General features: G+C 39.4%; 1 protein-coding gene and 1 long non-coding RNA gene across 2 annotated transcripts in view; both read left to right on the forward strand.

The window, feature by feature from the left end:
* Nucleotides 1-16,511, forward strand: part of cgnb (cingulin b) — a 34,115-nt gene extending 17,604 nt beyond the window's left edge. Inside the window, exons 5-20 of the mRNA XM_015051542.1 lie at nt 1,060-1,157; nt 3,266-3,398; nt 3,482-3,694; nt 5,693-5,841; nt 8,275-8,374; nt 8,583-8,795; nt 8,979-9,077; nt 10,526-10,786; nt 11,466-11,636; nt 11,923-12,084; nt 12,967-13,056; nt 13,157-13,240; nt 13,322-13,440; nt 14,561-14,669; nt 15,644-15,807; nt 15,889-16,511. Of these exons, the coding sequence (XP_014907028.1) occupies nt 1,060-1,157; nt 3,266-3,398; nt 3,482-3,694; nt 5,693-5,841; nt 8,275-8,374; nt 8,583-8,795; nt 8,979-9,077; nt 10,526-10,786; nt 11,466-11,636; nt 11,923-12,084; nt 12,967-13,056; nt 13,157-13,240; nt 13,322-13,440; nt 14,561-14,669; nt 15,644-15,807; nt 15,889-15,970 (2,247 nt within the window). The 3' untranslated portion in view covers nt 15,971-16,511. The remainder of the gene's footprint in view (nt 1-1,059; nt 1,158-3,265; nt 3,399-3,481; nt 3,695-5,692; nt 5,842-8,274; nt 8,375-8,582; nt 8,796-8,978; nt 9,078-10,525; nt 10,787-11,465; nt 11,637-11,922; nt 12,085-12,966; nt 13,057-13,156; nt 13,241-13,321; nt 13,441-14,560; nt 14,670-15,643; nt 15,808-15,888) is intronic.
* LOC106959167 (uncharacterized) lies at nt 6,197-7,930 on the forward strand. The gene is made up of 2 exons (XR_001427287.1): nt 6,197-6,753; nt 6,813-7,930. It is a non-coding gene; the product is annotated as an uncharacterized LOC106959167 (long non-coding RNA).
* Nucleotides 16,512-17,137: the final 626 nt, after the last annotated feature.

Below are 17,137 nucleotides of genomic sequence, written 5' to 3' on the forward strand. Positions count from 1 at the left end.
ATATTTTAAAGACATTTCATGTTATAATTGTGAATATAATTTAATTTGATCAATTCTAGACATAAACATTTTAAATTCAAAGGCGCTGCAGATGTAAACTGTATGATTTGAACTTTTGTGCAAAAAGATTAAACAACAAGCTTAAAAATACTGAATAAAAAGTCAAAGTAAGCAAAAATATTTCCCCTGCTAAAACAAGATGCATAGTGTGAGCTTCAAATGAAGCTCACACTATGAAGAACAAACCAAATGTTTTCAGTGTGAGGGAAATGTTTTCTGCTTTTAGTTTTTAATTAACTGCTTAAGAGATGTAGAATCATCCTTTAATATAAGGCTCTGTTTAGCCCAGCAGGAGTCTTTATTTCTATTATTTGTGTGATTCGCATGAGAATCCAGCTGATGCAATCTACACAAACTGCTCAAACGAGCGTCCCTCTTATGTTATCTTCTGTTAATTATCTCTCTTCTCAGCGAGAAACTGAAGCATCCCAGAGCGGGATCATCTCCAAACTGTCCTTTAGGGGATGAGAAGAAAGTGAATCTTTGTAATCCGCCACTGATAAACCCAAAAAAAAGCTAAATAAGCAGAAGAAGGGAAACATCTGCGAGCCTGGCTTCATTTTTCTTGTCTTCCTCTGTGTGCGCTTTGTTGTAATGACTGTGTAGGAGGATAAAGACGAAGGTTTTACGGGCAGGCTGAGCTTATGGCTGCGTCTCTGAGCAGCATGTGAGGTGGGCGGCGAACACACTTCTTCTCTCGCTCTGCTGTCAGCGCAGTCGAGCATTTTTCTTTTTTATTTAAGGTTCTCAGAACCCTGGCAAGGCTTTCTCGCCCAAAGACTTTTTTTTTTTTGGCTGTCAAAAAGTAGGGCAAAGAATCCAAGCAAGGCTTCATTTTTTTTTTATTATTATTTTTAAAAGTTAAAAATAATGCAGAATGTATAGCATATTTTGCGAGGTCGGCAGTAGCCGTGTGTTGGGACACGTTCTCTCCGCCTCTCTGTCCTTGAGCTCCTTCTCCTCTGTCTCACTCTGGTTTTCTGTGAATATTTTGTGCAGACGGGAGGATCCGACGGAAGCATCAGAAAGGAGAAACTCGAGGATCTTCAGAAGCAACTCGAACGTTACAAGAAGGAACTGGAGCAGGCGCAGGATGAGTAAGGCCACCGTTTTCAAAAAGTCCTCCTCCGTAGTCCATAATAAACTCTTAAGTTTAAACAGTTGTGTTGAAAGTCCTCTGAAAGGAGGAGAGAAATGGTTTCAAACGTTCAAGAAGAAACCAAAACGCTGCCAGAAATCTCATTTACTTTACTAATATCACATTAACAAGACTAATCTTAGCTATTGTAATCACAACAAATAAGAAAAAAAATGACTGCTATAAACAGTGGCTGATGGTTTGCACAAGCAGTAAAAGCACGGTGATGGCGGCATCATGGCACGGTCTGGTGTACTATTGCTGCATATTTATCAAGCATTTCAGGCAATAAGAAAACCATTTTATTCTCTTTTCTGCCTGTGTAATTTTATCCACAGTTCAATATATAAATAAGTTTAAAAAATATATATTCATTTATAACACTTTCCAGCAGAATTTGAAGAGTTTAAAATTTGATCATTTAAACATAGCCTAGGATTTTCCACATTTGTTAAATCTCATGTTATGGTTCTAAATTTTAATGTCTTTTATTGGGATTTACTCTGCTGGACCAACACACAGTAGTGCATAGTTACCACTTCAATTTACCTCATGAAGTTAAAGTGAAGTAGTAAATGGACTGAATTCATACAGCAAGTTTTAGAGAATAGAATAGAAATATCCTTTATTGACCCATAACGGGGAAATTTCTTTGCAACAGCAGCAGAGCAAACAAAGACAGAATATAAGAACTCGTCTCAACAACCACTCAAAATGTTTCACATTGGAGCTACAGTCAAAAAACGCTCAGGTAATCATACTTTGATATGCATATTAATTGGTCATTTGAGGTTAAGTGCCTTGCACATTAACATGTGGCAGAAGATTACTGTCAACTAATTGTCTTTCATTCATGAAGTTGTCAACTTCTCTACCGACTGAATTTCTGTCTTATGTTGGTTTGTTTGTTGTTGTTTTTACATATATTTGGCCCGCTTCACTTTAAACCCTAAATAAAATCAAGAACCTTCCCTAAGTGACGTTATTAGTAAACAGAGTCAACCTGTGTGTGTTTCTGTGTCCCCCAAAAAACTTCTGTAAATACTACGGAGGATTTTCTTATTTTTTCTTTTGCGTTCTCTCGCAGTAACGTACTGATCAGTTCATGCGACGTAATTTGATACTGAAAGTCTTTCTTGCGGTAGCCGGCATACTTTCTGCTATAACATAAGGTTTTTGTAAACTTTATATCCATGTATGTTAATGTCTCATTTGTGAGATATCTGGAGTTTAATATCTTTTTTTTAGGACAGAAATACACCACAAACCTATGTGCAAAATGCAAAAGAAAAACAGATGAAACATGGGCTTTCCATCTCTTTCATTTCTTCTAAGATGTAAACAGAAACTTTCCGCAAGTAGGAAAGAAAGGGGGGAAAAAAATACATATATTTGGACGATTTCTGAGTTATTTTCACGGGGTAATAAAGTCATGTGATGGTTTTTATTGTGTTTTTTTAAAGGGCCGATTTCATGTGCATTTCCATCTCAGCCTTACACAAACCGGCATAAACATGCATTGAATAAATCGATTTTCAATCAGCTTTTTTGCACCAAGGAGTTAAAAATATATAAACACGTTTTCACAGAGGCTCTCTGAATGTGTATGTATTTAAAATTTAAAATACGTTTGTGACTGTATCCAAAAAAGACCAGGGTGCATTTGGTCATTGTGAGGAAATGCAAATCATTTTGTCCCCGTATCCCTAGGGGGCTCCGTTAAAAAAAACAAAAACAGATCGTACTGTTCACTTTACAGTTATGGGCTATTAAATTTAGTCTTGGTTTGTTTCATGAACGCTTCAGAAAAAATACTTTTGAAGTTTGGGGTTGTAACGTGACAAAATTTGAACAGATTGATGAATTACAAATTCTTTACAAAACACCGTAGAAAGTCGATAATCTGTCATTCTGCTTTTGTTATTCTGTCTGAAATCCCAATAAAGCTCATAAAACTGCATAAGAACACGTCAAATCACCGGAAAATGGTTAATATTTGCTGCTGTGTTGCTTTTAGATTATTTTCTCTCACAAAGTGGGTCAAACTAAAAGGCCATTTGTGTTTAGACTTGCTGCAGAGCAAATGGCCAGAGAGGTGGCAGAGTCCCGTCTGCGCCTTCAGGAAGATCAGTTGGCTCATCTTCAGGAAGAGCTGAGGCGGGTTTCAGAGAACCTGCCCCAGTCGGACTCATTCCAGTCGGTACGCACGCTCCACAGCAACACCCGCTAACGCAAAGCAGCGCTTCCCTCCGACAGGCTGACCTGCAGCCGCTCTCTCTGCAGGACGTGACGGACCTGCAGGCCCAGTTGGCCGAAGCCACCGTGTTATACCAGCGGCAGGAGGAGGTGCTCCACCAGCGGGAGCGAGAGCTGACGGCGCTGAAGGGGGCGCTGAAGGAGGAGGTGGAGTGCCACGACAAAGAGATGGAGGCGCTGAGGGAGCAGTTCAGCCAGGACATGAAGAACCTCCGGAAAACCATGGAGGAGTTCACGCAGGTGACTGTCGGACAAATTACAAGATGTTGAAAATCCCAAAAGATGCTGTGCTGCAGGTATTCAATGAAGTGCGTTAATCAATTAGTCATTTCAGCAGCAAGGCAGCTCAAAATGCTTTGCATCATGAAAACACAAAAATAAAATGTAAACAATTGAAGCATTTAGTCAAGTGCAAACGTTAAATTTTTCATTATGTTTCAAAGGAAACTCTAAATAGGTGGCCGTTTATTGTAGACCTAAAGGCACTCAGTGTTTCGGCTGTTTTGCAGTTTTCTGGAAGCTTGTTCCAGATTTGCGGTGCATAGGAGCTGAATGCTGCTTCTCCATGTTTGGCTCTGGTTCTTTGTTTCGCAGAGCAGACCAGAACCAGAACCAGAAGACCTGAGAGGTTCTGGAAGGCTGATATTTAATGTATTGTGGTGCTAAGCCGTTCAGTGATTTATAAACTAACAACAGTATTTTAAAGCTACGTGGAGCCAGTGTAGGGACTTTGCAACAAAACCGATCAGACGAGTGGTAACATCATAATGCAGGGTTCTGTAACCCCACTCCTAGAGTGCCACAGCTCTGTGACTTTTAGACACACCTGAATCCAAAGGCTGAGTCTTCGGCGTGGTCTCTAACCATTCATTTGATCCAGGTTTATTGGAGCAGGGAAGAGTAACACTGGAGGATTTGATCTGAAACCCCTAATCTGTGTACATGACGTCTCTGCATGGCAAAGCCTTCAAAAATCTGTGACAGCCTGGTGTGTAGAACCAGAACCAAATACGGAGAAGCAGCATTCACCTGTTTAGAGTTGAAACATTAATCAATATTCTTATGTGTAACAAGATGTAATACTTAAATTGTTGGCTGTTTGCTCTGTGTTTTTATAATCTAAAGCACTTTGAACTGCCTTGTTGCTGAAATGTGCTTTACAAATAAAATTAGATTTTAGAAAGATGATGTTGGATTTTAGTTTAGTACAAGTAGAGGAGCATAAGTATTAAGATGACACCATCATCCTAAATTACATTCTAATTGTATTTATTCACAGTTTTATTGATTGTGTTCTTCACTGTAACTTTTTTAGCATTTCTGGGTAAGTGTCTGATCTCTCTTTTTTTTTCTTTTTTTTTTAGGCTGTGAGCGAAACGCAAAGCTATAAAAAGCATCTAGCATTCATTAGCGCGTGGTGGGAAGATTTCTGCTCCTATTTTGTGCTTAAAAATAGTAAATTGTGTCTGAAAAGCTTCGGCGCCACAATCCCAATTAATAATTAACAGATTTCTGATCTGTTATCATCACAGCAACGCGCGCGTCGTTGTAAAGCGGCGTCAGATCGTCTTTGTGCACAGGTGCAGCGGTGAGGGACAACCGTCAGGTTTCACCTGTCAGGCGTTTAATGACTTATTAAGGGAACATTAGCTCTGGCTTTGATGCTGCATCTGCATCCAGGCTTTTTCCTTGTCATTCTGTTTAATGCATCAGTTCGCTCTCAGCATTCAAACCGCGGATATGTGGGTCTCTTGAGGTCAGAGCGAGAGAGAGAGAGACAGAGAGGGGGAAGAAAACTTTGCAAGTTCTGATTGAGATGGAAAACTTTCTCTTTTAAAACTGTCTGTTTCCGTCGGTGAGGTATTTTTGGAGAACTGCAGTTTGGGGTGCGGAGGGAACTTGAAGAAAATGTGCAGGAATAGATTAAAATTGAGATCCTTGAAAAAAGTAACATGTTAAAAAAAAGCAATGAGAGTGCAGGATGGAAAAAACTGCAGCCTGACTGCAAGAAGTTTTTTTTTTTTTTTTGATGAGCTGATTTACTTGGCAGTAGCAGGATAAAAGTAGTCGGATTCCTGTTTACGATGACAGCACAACACATTTTATTTAATTTATTATTTGCTATTCCTCTTGTAGAGCGTACTAATAAAGCTTCAACTCGACGCATCCCAATAAAAACTGCCTCCAATTAGTCTGACATGATTTTTCTGCACATGTTGTTTGTTTTTATGCGATCAGTCGCAGGAGCAGATCGAGGAGGAGCGCGAGAAGGTGAACGCCTCCCTGTTGACGCTGGAGGAGGAGCTGGAGAGCAGCAGGGAGCAGGGGGAGCAGTGGAGGACGGAGCTGGAGGCCGCCACGCAGAAACTGCACAGCACCAGAGAGGAGTCAGTGTCTCTGAAGCAAAATAAGATCCTGATCAATGACGGCAGGAAACGGATATTTAACGTCTGAGCACAAGAGACCGATTCTTACTTTGTTTTTGGACGTTTTGTAAAAAATGTTCCGACGGAAATCATCACTTATGGTCTTGGAATATTTCTACAAAATCTTTAAAACAACCACCAGATTTTAAATTCAGATTCAAACATCAGAAAAAACATGTTTTTTAAGTCGTCCAAGCCTTTTAAAATCATAATTATCATTATTATAATTTGTTTTTTTTTTTTGCTATGTTTTAGCTTTCTGATTTAATTTTTAATTTGGCAGGAACCGAGAACAGCCCTGCAGCCGAACGTGAGAGAGAAAATCTGTCCTGCTGTTTGGGTTTGAGTAGATTTAGCTCGTTTTTAATCAGAACCTGTGATTTACCCCCTGAAAATCCCATCGGATTATAATCACCCTCCACACTTGGTACACCTGGGTAAAATGTGTAAAAAGCCTTAAAGTGGTGTTATTATCCCTCACTGGGGAAAAAAAATAAATAAAAATACAAGCTCTCACGTCCAGTAAGAGGAAAACACCAATAAATACTTCTTTGTTTTTATAACAGACTCACTGGTTCTGCAGGTTTTTGCATAAAAACCAGAACGAAAGTTGTCTTTTCATCACCCGAGTGTTTTCTATTGGAATTAGATCTAGAAACTGACGTGGCCGTGGAGGAAGGTTGTTTTTGTGTCTGCTGACCTACTTGTGTGTTGATTTGTGGGTCATTATTTCCCTGAAAGATTCAGTCATGACCCATTTCTCATTTCTGTCTGAGCTGCTCCGGTACGTCAAATAGTCTGAATTTACCTTCCACTCAAAAAAAAGTTGCCTTTTGGGGAGAAACTGGCCCATACCATCACAGATACTTTGCCGTACTCAAGAGTGGATTTTAGGTGCTTTTCCTCTCATTTCAAACCAAATGCACCTGGAGCTACTGATGCTGAAAAGTTCAATCTGACCCAAAGGAACTGCTTCAGTTCATTACAATCAGTTCATGTCGTTCCTGAAATGCTCGCTTGTCTTTCTGCATATTAACATCCCATATTTAACTTTTTGTTGACACTGATCCACTTTAAGAAAGTAAATGACAAATTTAAAAACATGTTTTAGTCAAAGTTAATAATATAATAATATTTCTTCCTTCCACTTAATTTTAGATAAAGTTTGGACTTTACCTAAAACTTTTACTGTGGGAAATTTTTATTTTGGGGCTTTTTAAGCATCTTTACTAGGGTTGATGGTATGTGTGAAGAGCGCCGAGTCCGTATTGATTATTAGATCAGTGAACCGTTACTAACAGTAGAAAAACCCAATCATTGTGTTTTAGAAAGAATTCTGCTTTCAATCACAACTTTTATAAATTATTTTTACACATGATCAATCATATTTTATTTGAATCCATTCTTTCTAATATTTCATTGATTTAAAGTAAATGTGTGATGCATCTTAGTTTATGATAAAATAATGTGAGGATAAACATTGGATGTGGTTCCTTTGACGTTGGTTTAAGGTTTGATTTTATTTCAATCAGCCACAACATTAATATATTGAACATTCATCTGTTTCTCTTTAGCTTCTGGCGAGTCCCACATGTGACATTCGTGTTGGTTTGTTCTCTGTGTTTCTTTTATTGGTGGAAACAAATATGTTTACAGCAGATTGTCCTTTAAAAATACATCCGGTAAAATGTTAGGTTTTTTTCTGAACAGTGACGACCCACCACAATGTTTGAGTGGGAGGTGGACACCAGAATAGGACTAGAGATAGACAATAAATCAATTACAATAAATATATCAAATATTCACTGAAATGGTCCAGAACCGCATGGCATTCTGGGAGATGTAGGCAGAGGAAAGACTTTAGCCCCTCAACCTTTCATGGCTAGCTTAGCAAGGTTGGTGGAATCAACTGACTCGCTCACTCTTTGGTTACCTAGCAACAACAGTTTCAAGTTCCCCACCAACTGTGGTTGCCTGGCAACAACCCGTTGAGTAACTGACAGCAGCAGTTTGAGGTTTTATCACTGTGCCTCATAACTGCTTAAAAATATTTTTAACAAACATAATGAAGTGAAAACTGTGTATAAAACAGATTTAGTTTAGTTTTGTAGTATTTAAGATATTTAAAACAAAAAACTAATCAATAACTATTGATATCAACTGATATGAAAAGCTTATATTGTGAAAAGTTTTTCAGCCACATCATCATGAGACATTAAAAAATTCTAAATTCATATCTGAAGTTTAATCTCATCGTTTCCTGCTGCCAGGTTTGGTTCATATTTCAGTGGTTTAATGTTTTGGCTGATTAATAGAAGTTAATTCTGTTTGTTTAAACAGCATCATGGGATGCAAGTTGTAAAAAAAAAATAACGCGTTGCTTTTTGTCCGCAGACTAAAAAAGTCTCGTTTGGAGAAGGAAAAAGTTGAGGCCTCCCTGAAGGACCTTCAGAACAAAAAGCCTGTGTCTGACGATGCAAACGTTTTAAAAGAGGTAATTCAGACCGCAATCATGGAGCTAAATGATGATTGTGTGGGTGAACTTTTGTTGTTTTTAAAGTAAACTTTTTCAAATCTCCCATCAGCTCAACAATAATTGTAGCTTTTCTCTTCAAATCTCTCACATAAAACTCATTGCTATGCGCCTTGGCATCTTCCTCTTGACTCAAACGCATTATCTGTCTCTGATTACTTATCCTAAGGAGCTCCGGCGTTGCCATGACGATCTAAAGCGTACCCGCGCCGATCTGGAGAGACAAAGGGGCGAGGCGGAGGAGAAAGCCGGGGCACTCGAAGCCCTGAAGAAGGCAAGCGGAGAGAAGGAGGCCGAGCTTCTGTCGGAGATTAGCAAGCTGAAGGAGCAATTTCTGAAAGACAAGGGCGAGCTGGAAAAGGCCCTCGAGATGGCGAAGGAGGTGAAACATCATCTGAACAAATGAGCTTGATGACACCATTTTGAGGATGGAAAAAAAAAGAGATTATTTTTCTCATCTACTGTGCAAAACAGAAAAGAAAGAAGTGCCAAAAATTACAGAAAACATGCATAAGAAGCCATTTGACTTATTTTCTTTACCCTTGTTTCTCACTCTTTCCTGCAGTCATCTATTGCATCAGCAGGGAAGACTGTGGTGGACGGCGGCACCAACGAGGAGCTGCAGCAGGAAAACATTCGCCTCACAGACAGGCTGGCCCGCATGGTACTTCACAACCACGAAACAATAAGACATGCATGCAGAATTATGTAAACACAAATACTACAGGAAACAAAAGGACGTCCTCCTACATGGGCTCTATTTTCATCCCAGAAAAATGAAGTAGATCCTATCCGGAGAAAACTGAGCTGAGAAAATAATCCTTCTGCGAGGAATTTGCATAAGATGCGTGTTATTGTCCGTGTTTACTACAAAAGCATCACGTTGCATTTGTTCAGCATGCCTTAATCCTGTTGTTTGAGAATAAGTTGGAATATACGGAGCCTTGCTTGCTTGCTTGCCTTGCTGAACCGTTCAGTCCCCTTGGTATTTTTCAATATTACAACCAAAACGTTTGGTTTATTTCATTGTGATTTTACGCAATGGACCAACACAAAGTAGCTTGTATTTGTAAAGTGGAAGGAAAATGATTCATGGCTGCCACAACTCAGTACATCAAGAGACCAAAGGTTGTTTTTTTTTACTCATTCCTCTTTGCAAAATAGACTGAATGGAGGCCATTTTGAAACCGACATTTTCAAGAATTGCCACATATTCTAAATTTGATTTGGGTCTGGACTTTGACTGGTCCATTCCAATACCCACACATGAGTTCATCTAAACCATTTAATCGAATCTCTGGCTGGATGTTTAGATTTTTCCGCCTGGAAGGTGAACCTTCATTCCAGTCTCGAGTCTTTTTCAGTGTGTTATAGGTTTTCTTTCTGGATTGTGCATTACCACAGCATGATGCTCCCTCTGCCATGTTTCTTGGTAAAAATAGTGAGTTCAGATTGATGCAGTTAATTTGGATCTGCTACATGCTACTGCATTTAGCAGATTGAATGGAAAGTTAAATTTTGGTGTCATCTGAATCAGTTTCCTTCCACTTTGCACTTTTTGTTGGTCTACCACAAAAAAAAAACACAACGAAATACATTAAATTAGTGTTTTTGCGAGAACAAGTAAACAACGAAAAAGGGTGTGACTAACTTTGTAAAGTATCACTTGCAGTCGTAAGTAGCTACACATTACAAATGTGCAGAAAACTTTGTTGATATTCCACTAATGTAAAAAAAAATAATTTTTGCAATTGCAGTGTTTCCATTAAAAAGGAAAAACATGCCGCGCCATTATCCTCTTTACTACCCGTTGTCTCCTTCGTCTTTTCCACCAGTAGTAACATCCAGTTGTTGATCGCATGACTCGTGTTATGCAAAAAAAAGTGTTTCCACTCAGTTTTAAACTATTATACCTTCATCATCCTAGCGCAAAAACTTTTTATTGAAAAATATGATTTTTTTTTTAATTGCCATGATTACAAACGCAGCTATTGATTTAGCTGTAACTTTAGAGTGTGCATATTTTTTTAAAGTGTAATAAATACATGTTTTTATTTCCTAAAACGCCATCTGTAAATCCATCTGCCTCAAGTGTTTTGTTTTCTTGTCTAGCAATCAAGGCTTCAATCCAGCGTGCCGCGCAGCTCGGATGCTGAGGAGGAGCTGGAAGCCCTGGAAGACGAGAACCACTCCCTGAAGACTCAGCTGGAGGAGGCCAAGAGAGGCGCCACCCGGCTGAGCAAAGAGCGGGACGACCTCACCCGGCGGCTGGAGGAACGAGACCTGGAGAGGGAGGCGCTACGACGGGGCAAAAGCGACCTGGAGGAGCAGAAACGGCTGCTGGACCGATCTCTTGAGAAGATTAACAAGGAGGTCAGCGTGTGTTGGTTAAAGGGAACTGAAAAGTTCACATTTTGCGAAATTTTAATCTTCCATTTGGGTTTCTACTTCTTATAAAAACAATCCAAGCGCTTAAAAAAAAAAAAAACACCCAGCTATTTTTTGGCAATAAGTTAAAGTTTGTTTTGGTGTCTGGAAAATGAACCATTTCAAAAACCTCCCCATTGTTAAGTCACAATCGACGGGCACTGTGCCATTACCATGAGGACCCAAGTGGAGCTCCAGCATGTTTGCTCAGCTAGTTTTACCTCTGTGTACAATGGCTGCTGGAAAAGACAAGTGTTTTGTTGTTGATTTACCATCCAGAAACCACTTGCAGAATTCTTGCTGGTTGTGCAGGAGGTTCCACTTCTGCTTTTCAAAGATGTACAGTTGTATAATTGCACATCTGTTTGCAGCCATTTTCATGTGTGAGAGTAAATGTTGAGTAGGGAGGCATTATTTGGATTTTGAAGTGGCAAGAGGCCCCAAAACATCTCATTCTGAAAGGAGATCTAAATACGCAGAACTGATGAGACTAAAATCTCATTATCCAAGAACGATTTTGTGCAAAAAAAATTTAACACCTATCCTAACCTGTTCAAAGAAGCCCAATAAGTCACCTCTAAGTGTTTTTAGCCATCAGTGCCTTAATTTCTCCTCCTGCTCTCAGATGGAGTTGATGATGGGAGATTCTCGTCAGTCGGTGGCCACCCTGCAGACGCAGCTGGATGAATTCAGGGAGCGATCGAGGAAAGACCTGCTGGAGGCGCAGCGAAACAGCAAAGACCGGCTGGCTGAGCTTCAAAGGGCTCAGAATAACCTGAAGGCCCAGCAGGAAGAGGTCAGGAACATGTTTCAGCAGAAATAAATAAAAAAAAAACCACACTGTGCATATATTCTTTATATACTGAAGGAATGTCCTTTTGCAGGATGTCTTTCACTTCTATTTTGTAGTTATTTTTATTTTGAATTTTTGTGATTTTCCTATAATTATGTTGAATGTGTGGACCCCAGGGAACTGCAACTAATAGGAATCCAAATAAAAGAAAGACAGTTTTTCTTAGATCATAGAATATAAGAATCCTGCAAGATTTCACAAATGACAAGACTTTGTTTTGCTTTTCCAGGTTTCTCGTCTTAAGAAGGAGCTGTTGACCTGCAGCGAGGAGAGAGACAGCGCTCAGCTGGAGAGAGATCTCCTGAACAACCGGCTGAAACACTTGGAGAATGAGCTGGAATCTGAGAAGAGCTCCCACTCAGACCGAGGCCGGGAGATCCGGGGCCTGGAGGTGAGACCGCTGCGGTCAAAGGTCGTGACAGGTGGAGTCTAAAGTTAGATGGGAGTAAATCAGGATTGTGGGACAAATGGTGTTCACCTCTAAAATAATAGGGTGTGTGAGACAGAGGTGGGACCAAGTCAGGGTTTTGCAAGTCTCAAGTCTTTGTCCTCAAGTCCTGAGTCTGAAACTTGGAATTTCAAGTCCTTTTGACTTTTTTTTTTAACAATGTTGCAATTATTTGTTAAATGTAAGTAAGTAGTAGCATCAACGTAGCCTGAAGTACACTTGCTAATAACACGAAGTCAGCTAATGTCTGCTATCTCTTAGCAAAAGAAAAGTACTGCTTACCGTTCTTTGTGCAACTTAAAATGTGGAACAAAGTTGGAAGCTGTTGCATCTCCATCTGAGATCCTCTTCTTGCAGGTTTTGCATGTTGTACTCGGTTTTTAGGTGGATACGTCATAATTCATGTACCCAGAAGAAATTACTCACGGGAGCTCATCTGCTCTGAGTGTTTTTCTTTGTTTTGTTTTGTTTTTTAAATCTCATTAACTTGATTTGTTGTGCTGCAGCTTATCCACACATAGATACGGAGTGCGGAAAAACAGAGGGACGGTCTCCGTCTGTTAATAGGGAATGAGTGAAATTAATTAATAGGGGCCCACTTTAAAAACAATATTTGTTTTAAGCTTTAGAGTTTGGGCAAAATATCAAGTCTTTTCAAGTAAACAGATACAAGTCCAATTGAAGTCCCAAGTCATTGGTGTAAAAGTGAAAGTTGGGTGTAAAGTCTTAATATTAATGACTCCAGTCCAAGTCATGTGTCTCGAGTCTCCACCTCTGGTGTGGGATGAAGCATAGTCTGTCCCTGAAGTGTGAAGTTGTTCACAGGATAAAATCAAGACGCTGGAGATCGAGCTGGATGAGGAGAAGAGCGGCGTGGAGCTGCTGAACGATCGCATAACCAGGAGCAGAGATCAGGTGCAGCATGACATTTGAATACACAAATAACCAGGAGGCGTAAAGGCCTGAACCGTCCACTAACACCAGCCACTGGTTGTCTCCGTTTCCCTCCACTCAGGTGGACCAGCTTCGCTCGGAGCTGATGCAGGAGCGCTCAGAGCGACATGACCTGGAGATGGACAAGAGCGCCCTGGAAAGACAGGTATGCCCAGGTCCCCTCAGCAGCTTCTTCAAGGAGGTCTGCTTATTGATCTTCTTCTTCTTCTTCTTCCCTTTCTCACAGGTAAAGGAGCTCAAGTCCCGCCTGGCTGACATGGAGGGTCAGAGCCGACCCACAGCTGGAATCACGCTGCTGGAGAACAAGATCCAGGAGCTGGAGGAGAGACTCCGCAGTGAAGAACGGTACATGACAAAATAATACTTCTCATCTTCAAAAGTCAGCTGACTTCATTCAGTCTGCACAACTTTATATCAACTCTTGGAAATTGTTGATTTTGTGCTGAAACATAATCAGATGGAAACTTTGACGACATAAGTAGAGTAAGTTGGTAGAAAAAAATGCAACATACAATTAAGGGAAACTAATAGAATAGACAACTATTACAGACAAAAGTGAAAATTAAGAAGTGACTGGATAAATAAGCAGTTAACTGGTTAAATGTATGAAGAGTGCAGGAAATAATAAAAAGGGGATTTTAACATCTAAATTCATTCTTCATTTCTGAGTTTAGGTTGTAATCATCATTTTATATGCATGCATGTCTGAATTGGATAAATATCTAATGGTCTGTAAGGATAATCCAGTAGAGGGCGATAAAGTTTACAGTAAAAATATTAGAGGATTTTTTTTCAGCATTTCCTGTCAACTTCTTGAGCTTAGTTTAAAGATTAAAGAAGTTTAAAATCTTGTCTTTGAAGACAAATGAAAGCATCTCCACTGTTGTAATTTCTAGGCTCCTACATCATTGTTTTTAAAATCTTTGATTACCAAGTCTTCGCCAATGCACCAAAAACATGGATTTTAAAAAGTTAAGGGTTTTTCTATCCCTCTCTGATTTTCTGCTGCATGGATTCAGAAATGCAGCTAAAAATGACATTTTCAGTTGTTTTTGATAACAGTATGTCCTCCAATATAAAAATGGTCGTTTGTATTCACTCGGGTTATCTCAACATTTGTTTTATGATCTGAAATATTGAAGCAGAGAAATATTTATTTTTAAGTTATGCTAAACAATTAAGTCATTTTCAGTAATGCTACTAACAGAGAAACTACAAACAGCTGTCCAAAGAAATATTCTAATCAAAAAAGTTTGCTCTTTAGTAAAGAATCAGAAAATCCAATATACTTTTTGTAATTAGTTCAAATCTCTTAAATAGTTTTGGGTTTCTTTTAGCTCCTGGGCTCCTCATGGAGTCCCACACCTGCTGTCAATGTAATGCACCAATAAATTACTAAACAAATCCCTTAGACAGTCATATTTTTGGTCCATTTCCAATTTGCCAATCAATTCCCTACTTATAGGGAGAAGACGAGCATCCAGGCGTCCCAGAGACGAGCGGAGAGGAAACTGAAGGAGCTGAACGCCACATTGGACCAGGAGAGAAGCCAGCATATCGAGCAGAGGGATCAGGTAAATACTCTGGTTTCAATGCAAATTACATTAAGTCTAACTATTTCATTTCAATATTGCGTTGCTTTCCTGTGTTACCTTGAATGGATGTATATCTAACACCCTGTTTTAAAAGTGATTAAATAAAATTTACCTGTCACATTTGTCCTTGCTTTTTGGCATCATCTCTTAATTTTTCTGCGCTGTGCCCTCCGCTTTTTAGTCATCACAACGTCGCCTTCGTAGCAAATCAGTCTTCTTCTTCTTATTCTTTTGTAATTATTTTTGTTGAGTATTTATATTTCAAAACAGAATCAAATAAAAGTAATTTTGCATCCTTAATCTGGACTCTGGGCCGTTTTTCTTTCCCGTTCTTCGTTCCCTCCGCCATCTTTACTCGTGTATCAACTGACTATCCGGTTAAGGATGGCCAGCAGCGCCCTCTGTTGGATGGCGGCCAAACTACAACATTGACAAAAGGTCTAAACGAGATCAGACGTTAACCGAATGGAACACATTTTAACCTAGTAAACCATTAATCGACAATTTATTGTTCAAAACATGAATGTCAAATATTATTCATCTGCTGCAGATATTTTTTTTATTTATTTAAATGGGCAACTTTCATTGTTCTTGTTAGGTGTAGGGATTTTTTGGAGGGCCAGATACCAGAATGGTAGGGATGAAGGATCCAAAGTCCCAAAATATTCCTAAGACTCCAAGAAGCATCGACTCTTATTAATAGAGTTTAAACGAAGTATAATAAACCATAGTTTCTTTACTTTTTAAAGACTAATTGTATGTGCTCTCCTCCTTACCCAACCCCAACCTCCCTCAGTCACTAGAATGACCCTTGACCTGTGGTGTTCTTCCATATTTCTGCCACATCATCTGTAGCCTACCTGTCATTCATGTCTTCCCAACCGCCCACGTCTTCACCTTTAACCTCCTCTGTTCCCCTCTAACCCCCTTCCTCTTCCTCTGTCCCCTCCCAGCTGACCCTCCGTGTTAAGGCCCTGAAGCGTCAGCTGGACGAGAGCGAGGGAGAGGTGGAGCGCTTGGAGGGAGTCCGCCGTAAAGTCCTCAGAGACCTGGAGGAGCAGCAGGAGCTCCAGGAGGCTCTCCAGGCCAAAGTTGCGGCGCTGGAGAACGACCTGAAGTAAGTCTCGGCCGTATCGCAAAGCTTTTAAACATGTCTGCCGAGTGCTGATTGATGTTTCCGCTGCTTTTCTTCTCTAAGGCGAAAGTCGCAGCAGACTCATCGCACGGCTCTGACATCATCCGTGTTGAGCTCCGACGAGGAGGACGGCCTTCCATCTTGAGACGACCACAAATAATAAATTTTAAGAAAAGGAAGAGAGATTAAAGAAATCTCACCTGTGAAAAACCTGACTTTTATTATTTTATCACTCTGCTGTGTTTATGATTCCTTCAGAAATGTTGTCTTTTATCTGTGTTGGTTTCTAAAGATTAACGGCATGTTTTTAAAAGTTTGACTGTCCTGTGTGTTTGTTATAATTGCAGCGACAGCACATTGCTGCAACATATTCGGGTCAGTTTTACTTCTCAACCAAAAAGAGACCTGTATGTTTTATGTATGAACGTTTCCTTGCATGATAACTTATATCCTTCAGTTGCAGCTTCCTGCATGTCTTTGTGTTTAAAATGAACTTTTTTTTGTTTGTTTGTTTGTTTGTTTTTTACGGTTTTGACTGTGACAGTTTGGGGCCAATATTCGGAGCCTGTGTTTTTACACTGTTACCTGTTCCTAAAGACAATCAGTAGCAAATAAACTTCTGCATGTATCAGATTTTATAACTTTCAACCACAAAATTAAATATTAAAAAACTTAACACACACTCATCTTTGCCATGATTGCTGTCCTGTTTTTAAAATTTAAACACAGAAATTGGATACGTAACTTTGACCGAATACAGAGCGACAAAATGATCCACATCGACAAACATTTTTCCTTTTGTAGCCATTAAAAAAGTTGCTGGTATTATTCTGGCTGGACTTATGACCACTCTAATTGGTTAGAAATCATTGAAGCTGTGGTAACACTTTATTTGAAGGGGGGTGAATAAGACTGTCATAAACATGACATAACACCTGTCTTGAACATGAATAAGCCTTCATGAATATTTATGACTGTTGTCATGAAGCGTCATTCGGTAAATTATGACACTTTTAATACAAAGTTGACATTATTCAAAATGTCTTTGTTATGACAACTTGACATTAACCAGGAAATCATTACTGTTTAAACTTTACCTTTAATAACATAAAGTTACCTGATTTTTAAAGTGCAATCAGTAATACTTTTATAACACATTTATATCAGTAATGATTTCCTGGTTAATGTCAAGTTGTCATAACAAAGACATTTTGAATAATGTCAATTTTGTATTAAAAGTGTCATAATTTACCGAATGACGCTTTATGACAACAGTCATAAATATTCATGAAGGCTTATTCATGTTTATGAC

Source organism: Poecilia latipinna, unplaced genomic scaffold (genome assembly GCF_001443285.1).
Source record: "Poecilia latipinna isolate Pla-1442-1.1 unplaced genomic scaffold, P_latipinna-1.0 Scaffold1050, whole genome shotgun sequence".
NCBI lineage: Eukaryota > Metazoa > Chordata > Actinopteri > Cyprinodontiformes > Poeciliidae > Poecilia > Poecilia latipinna.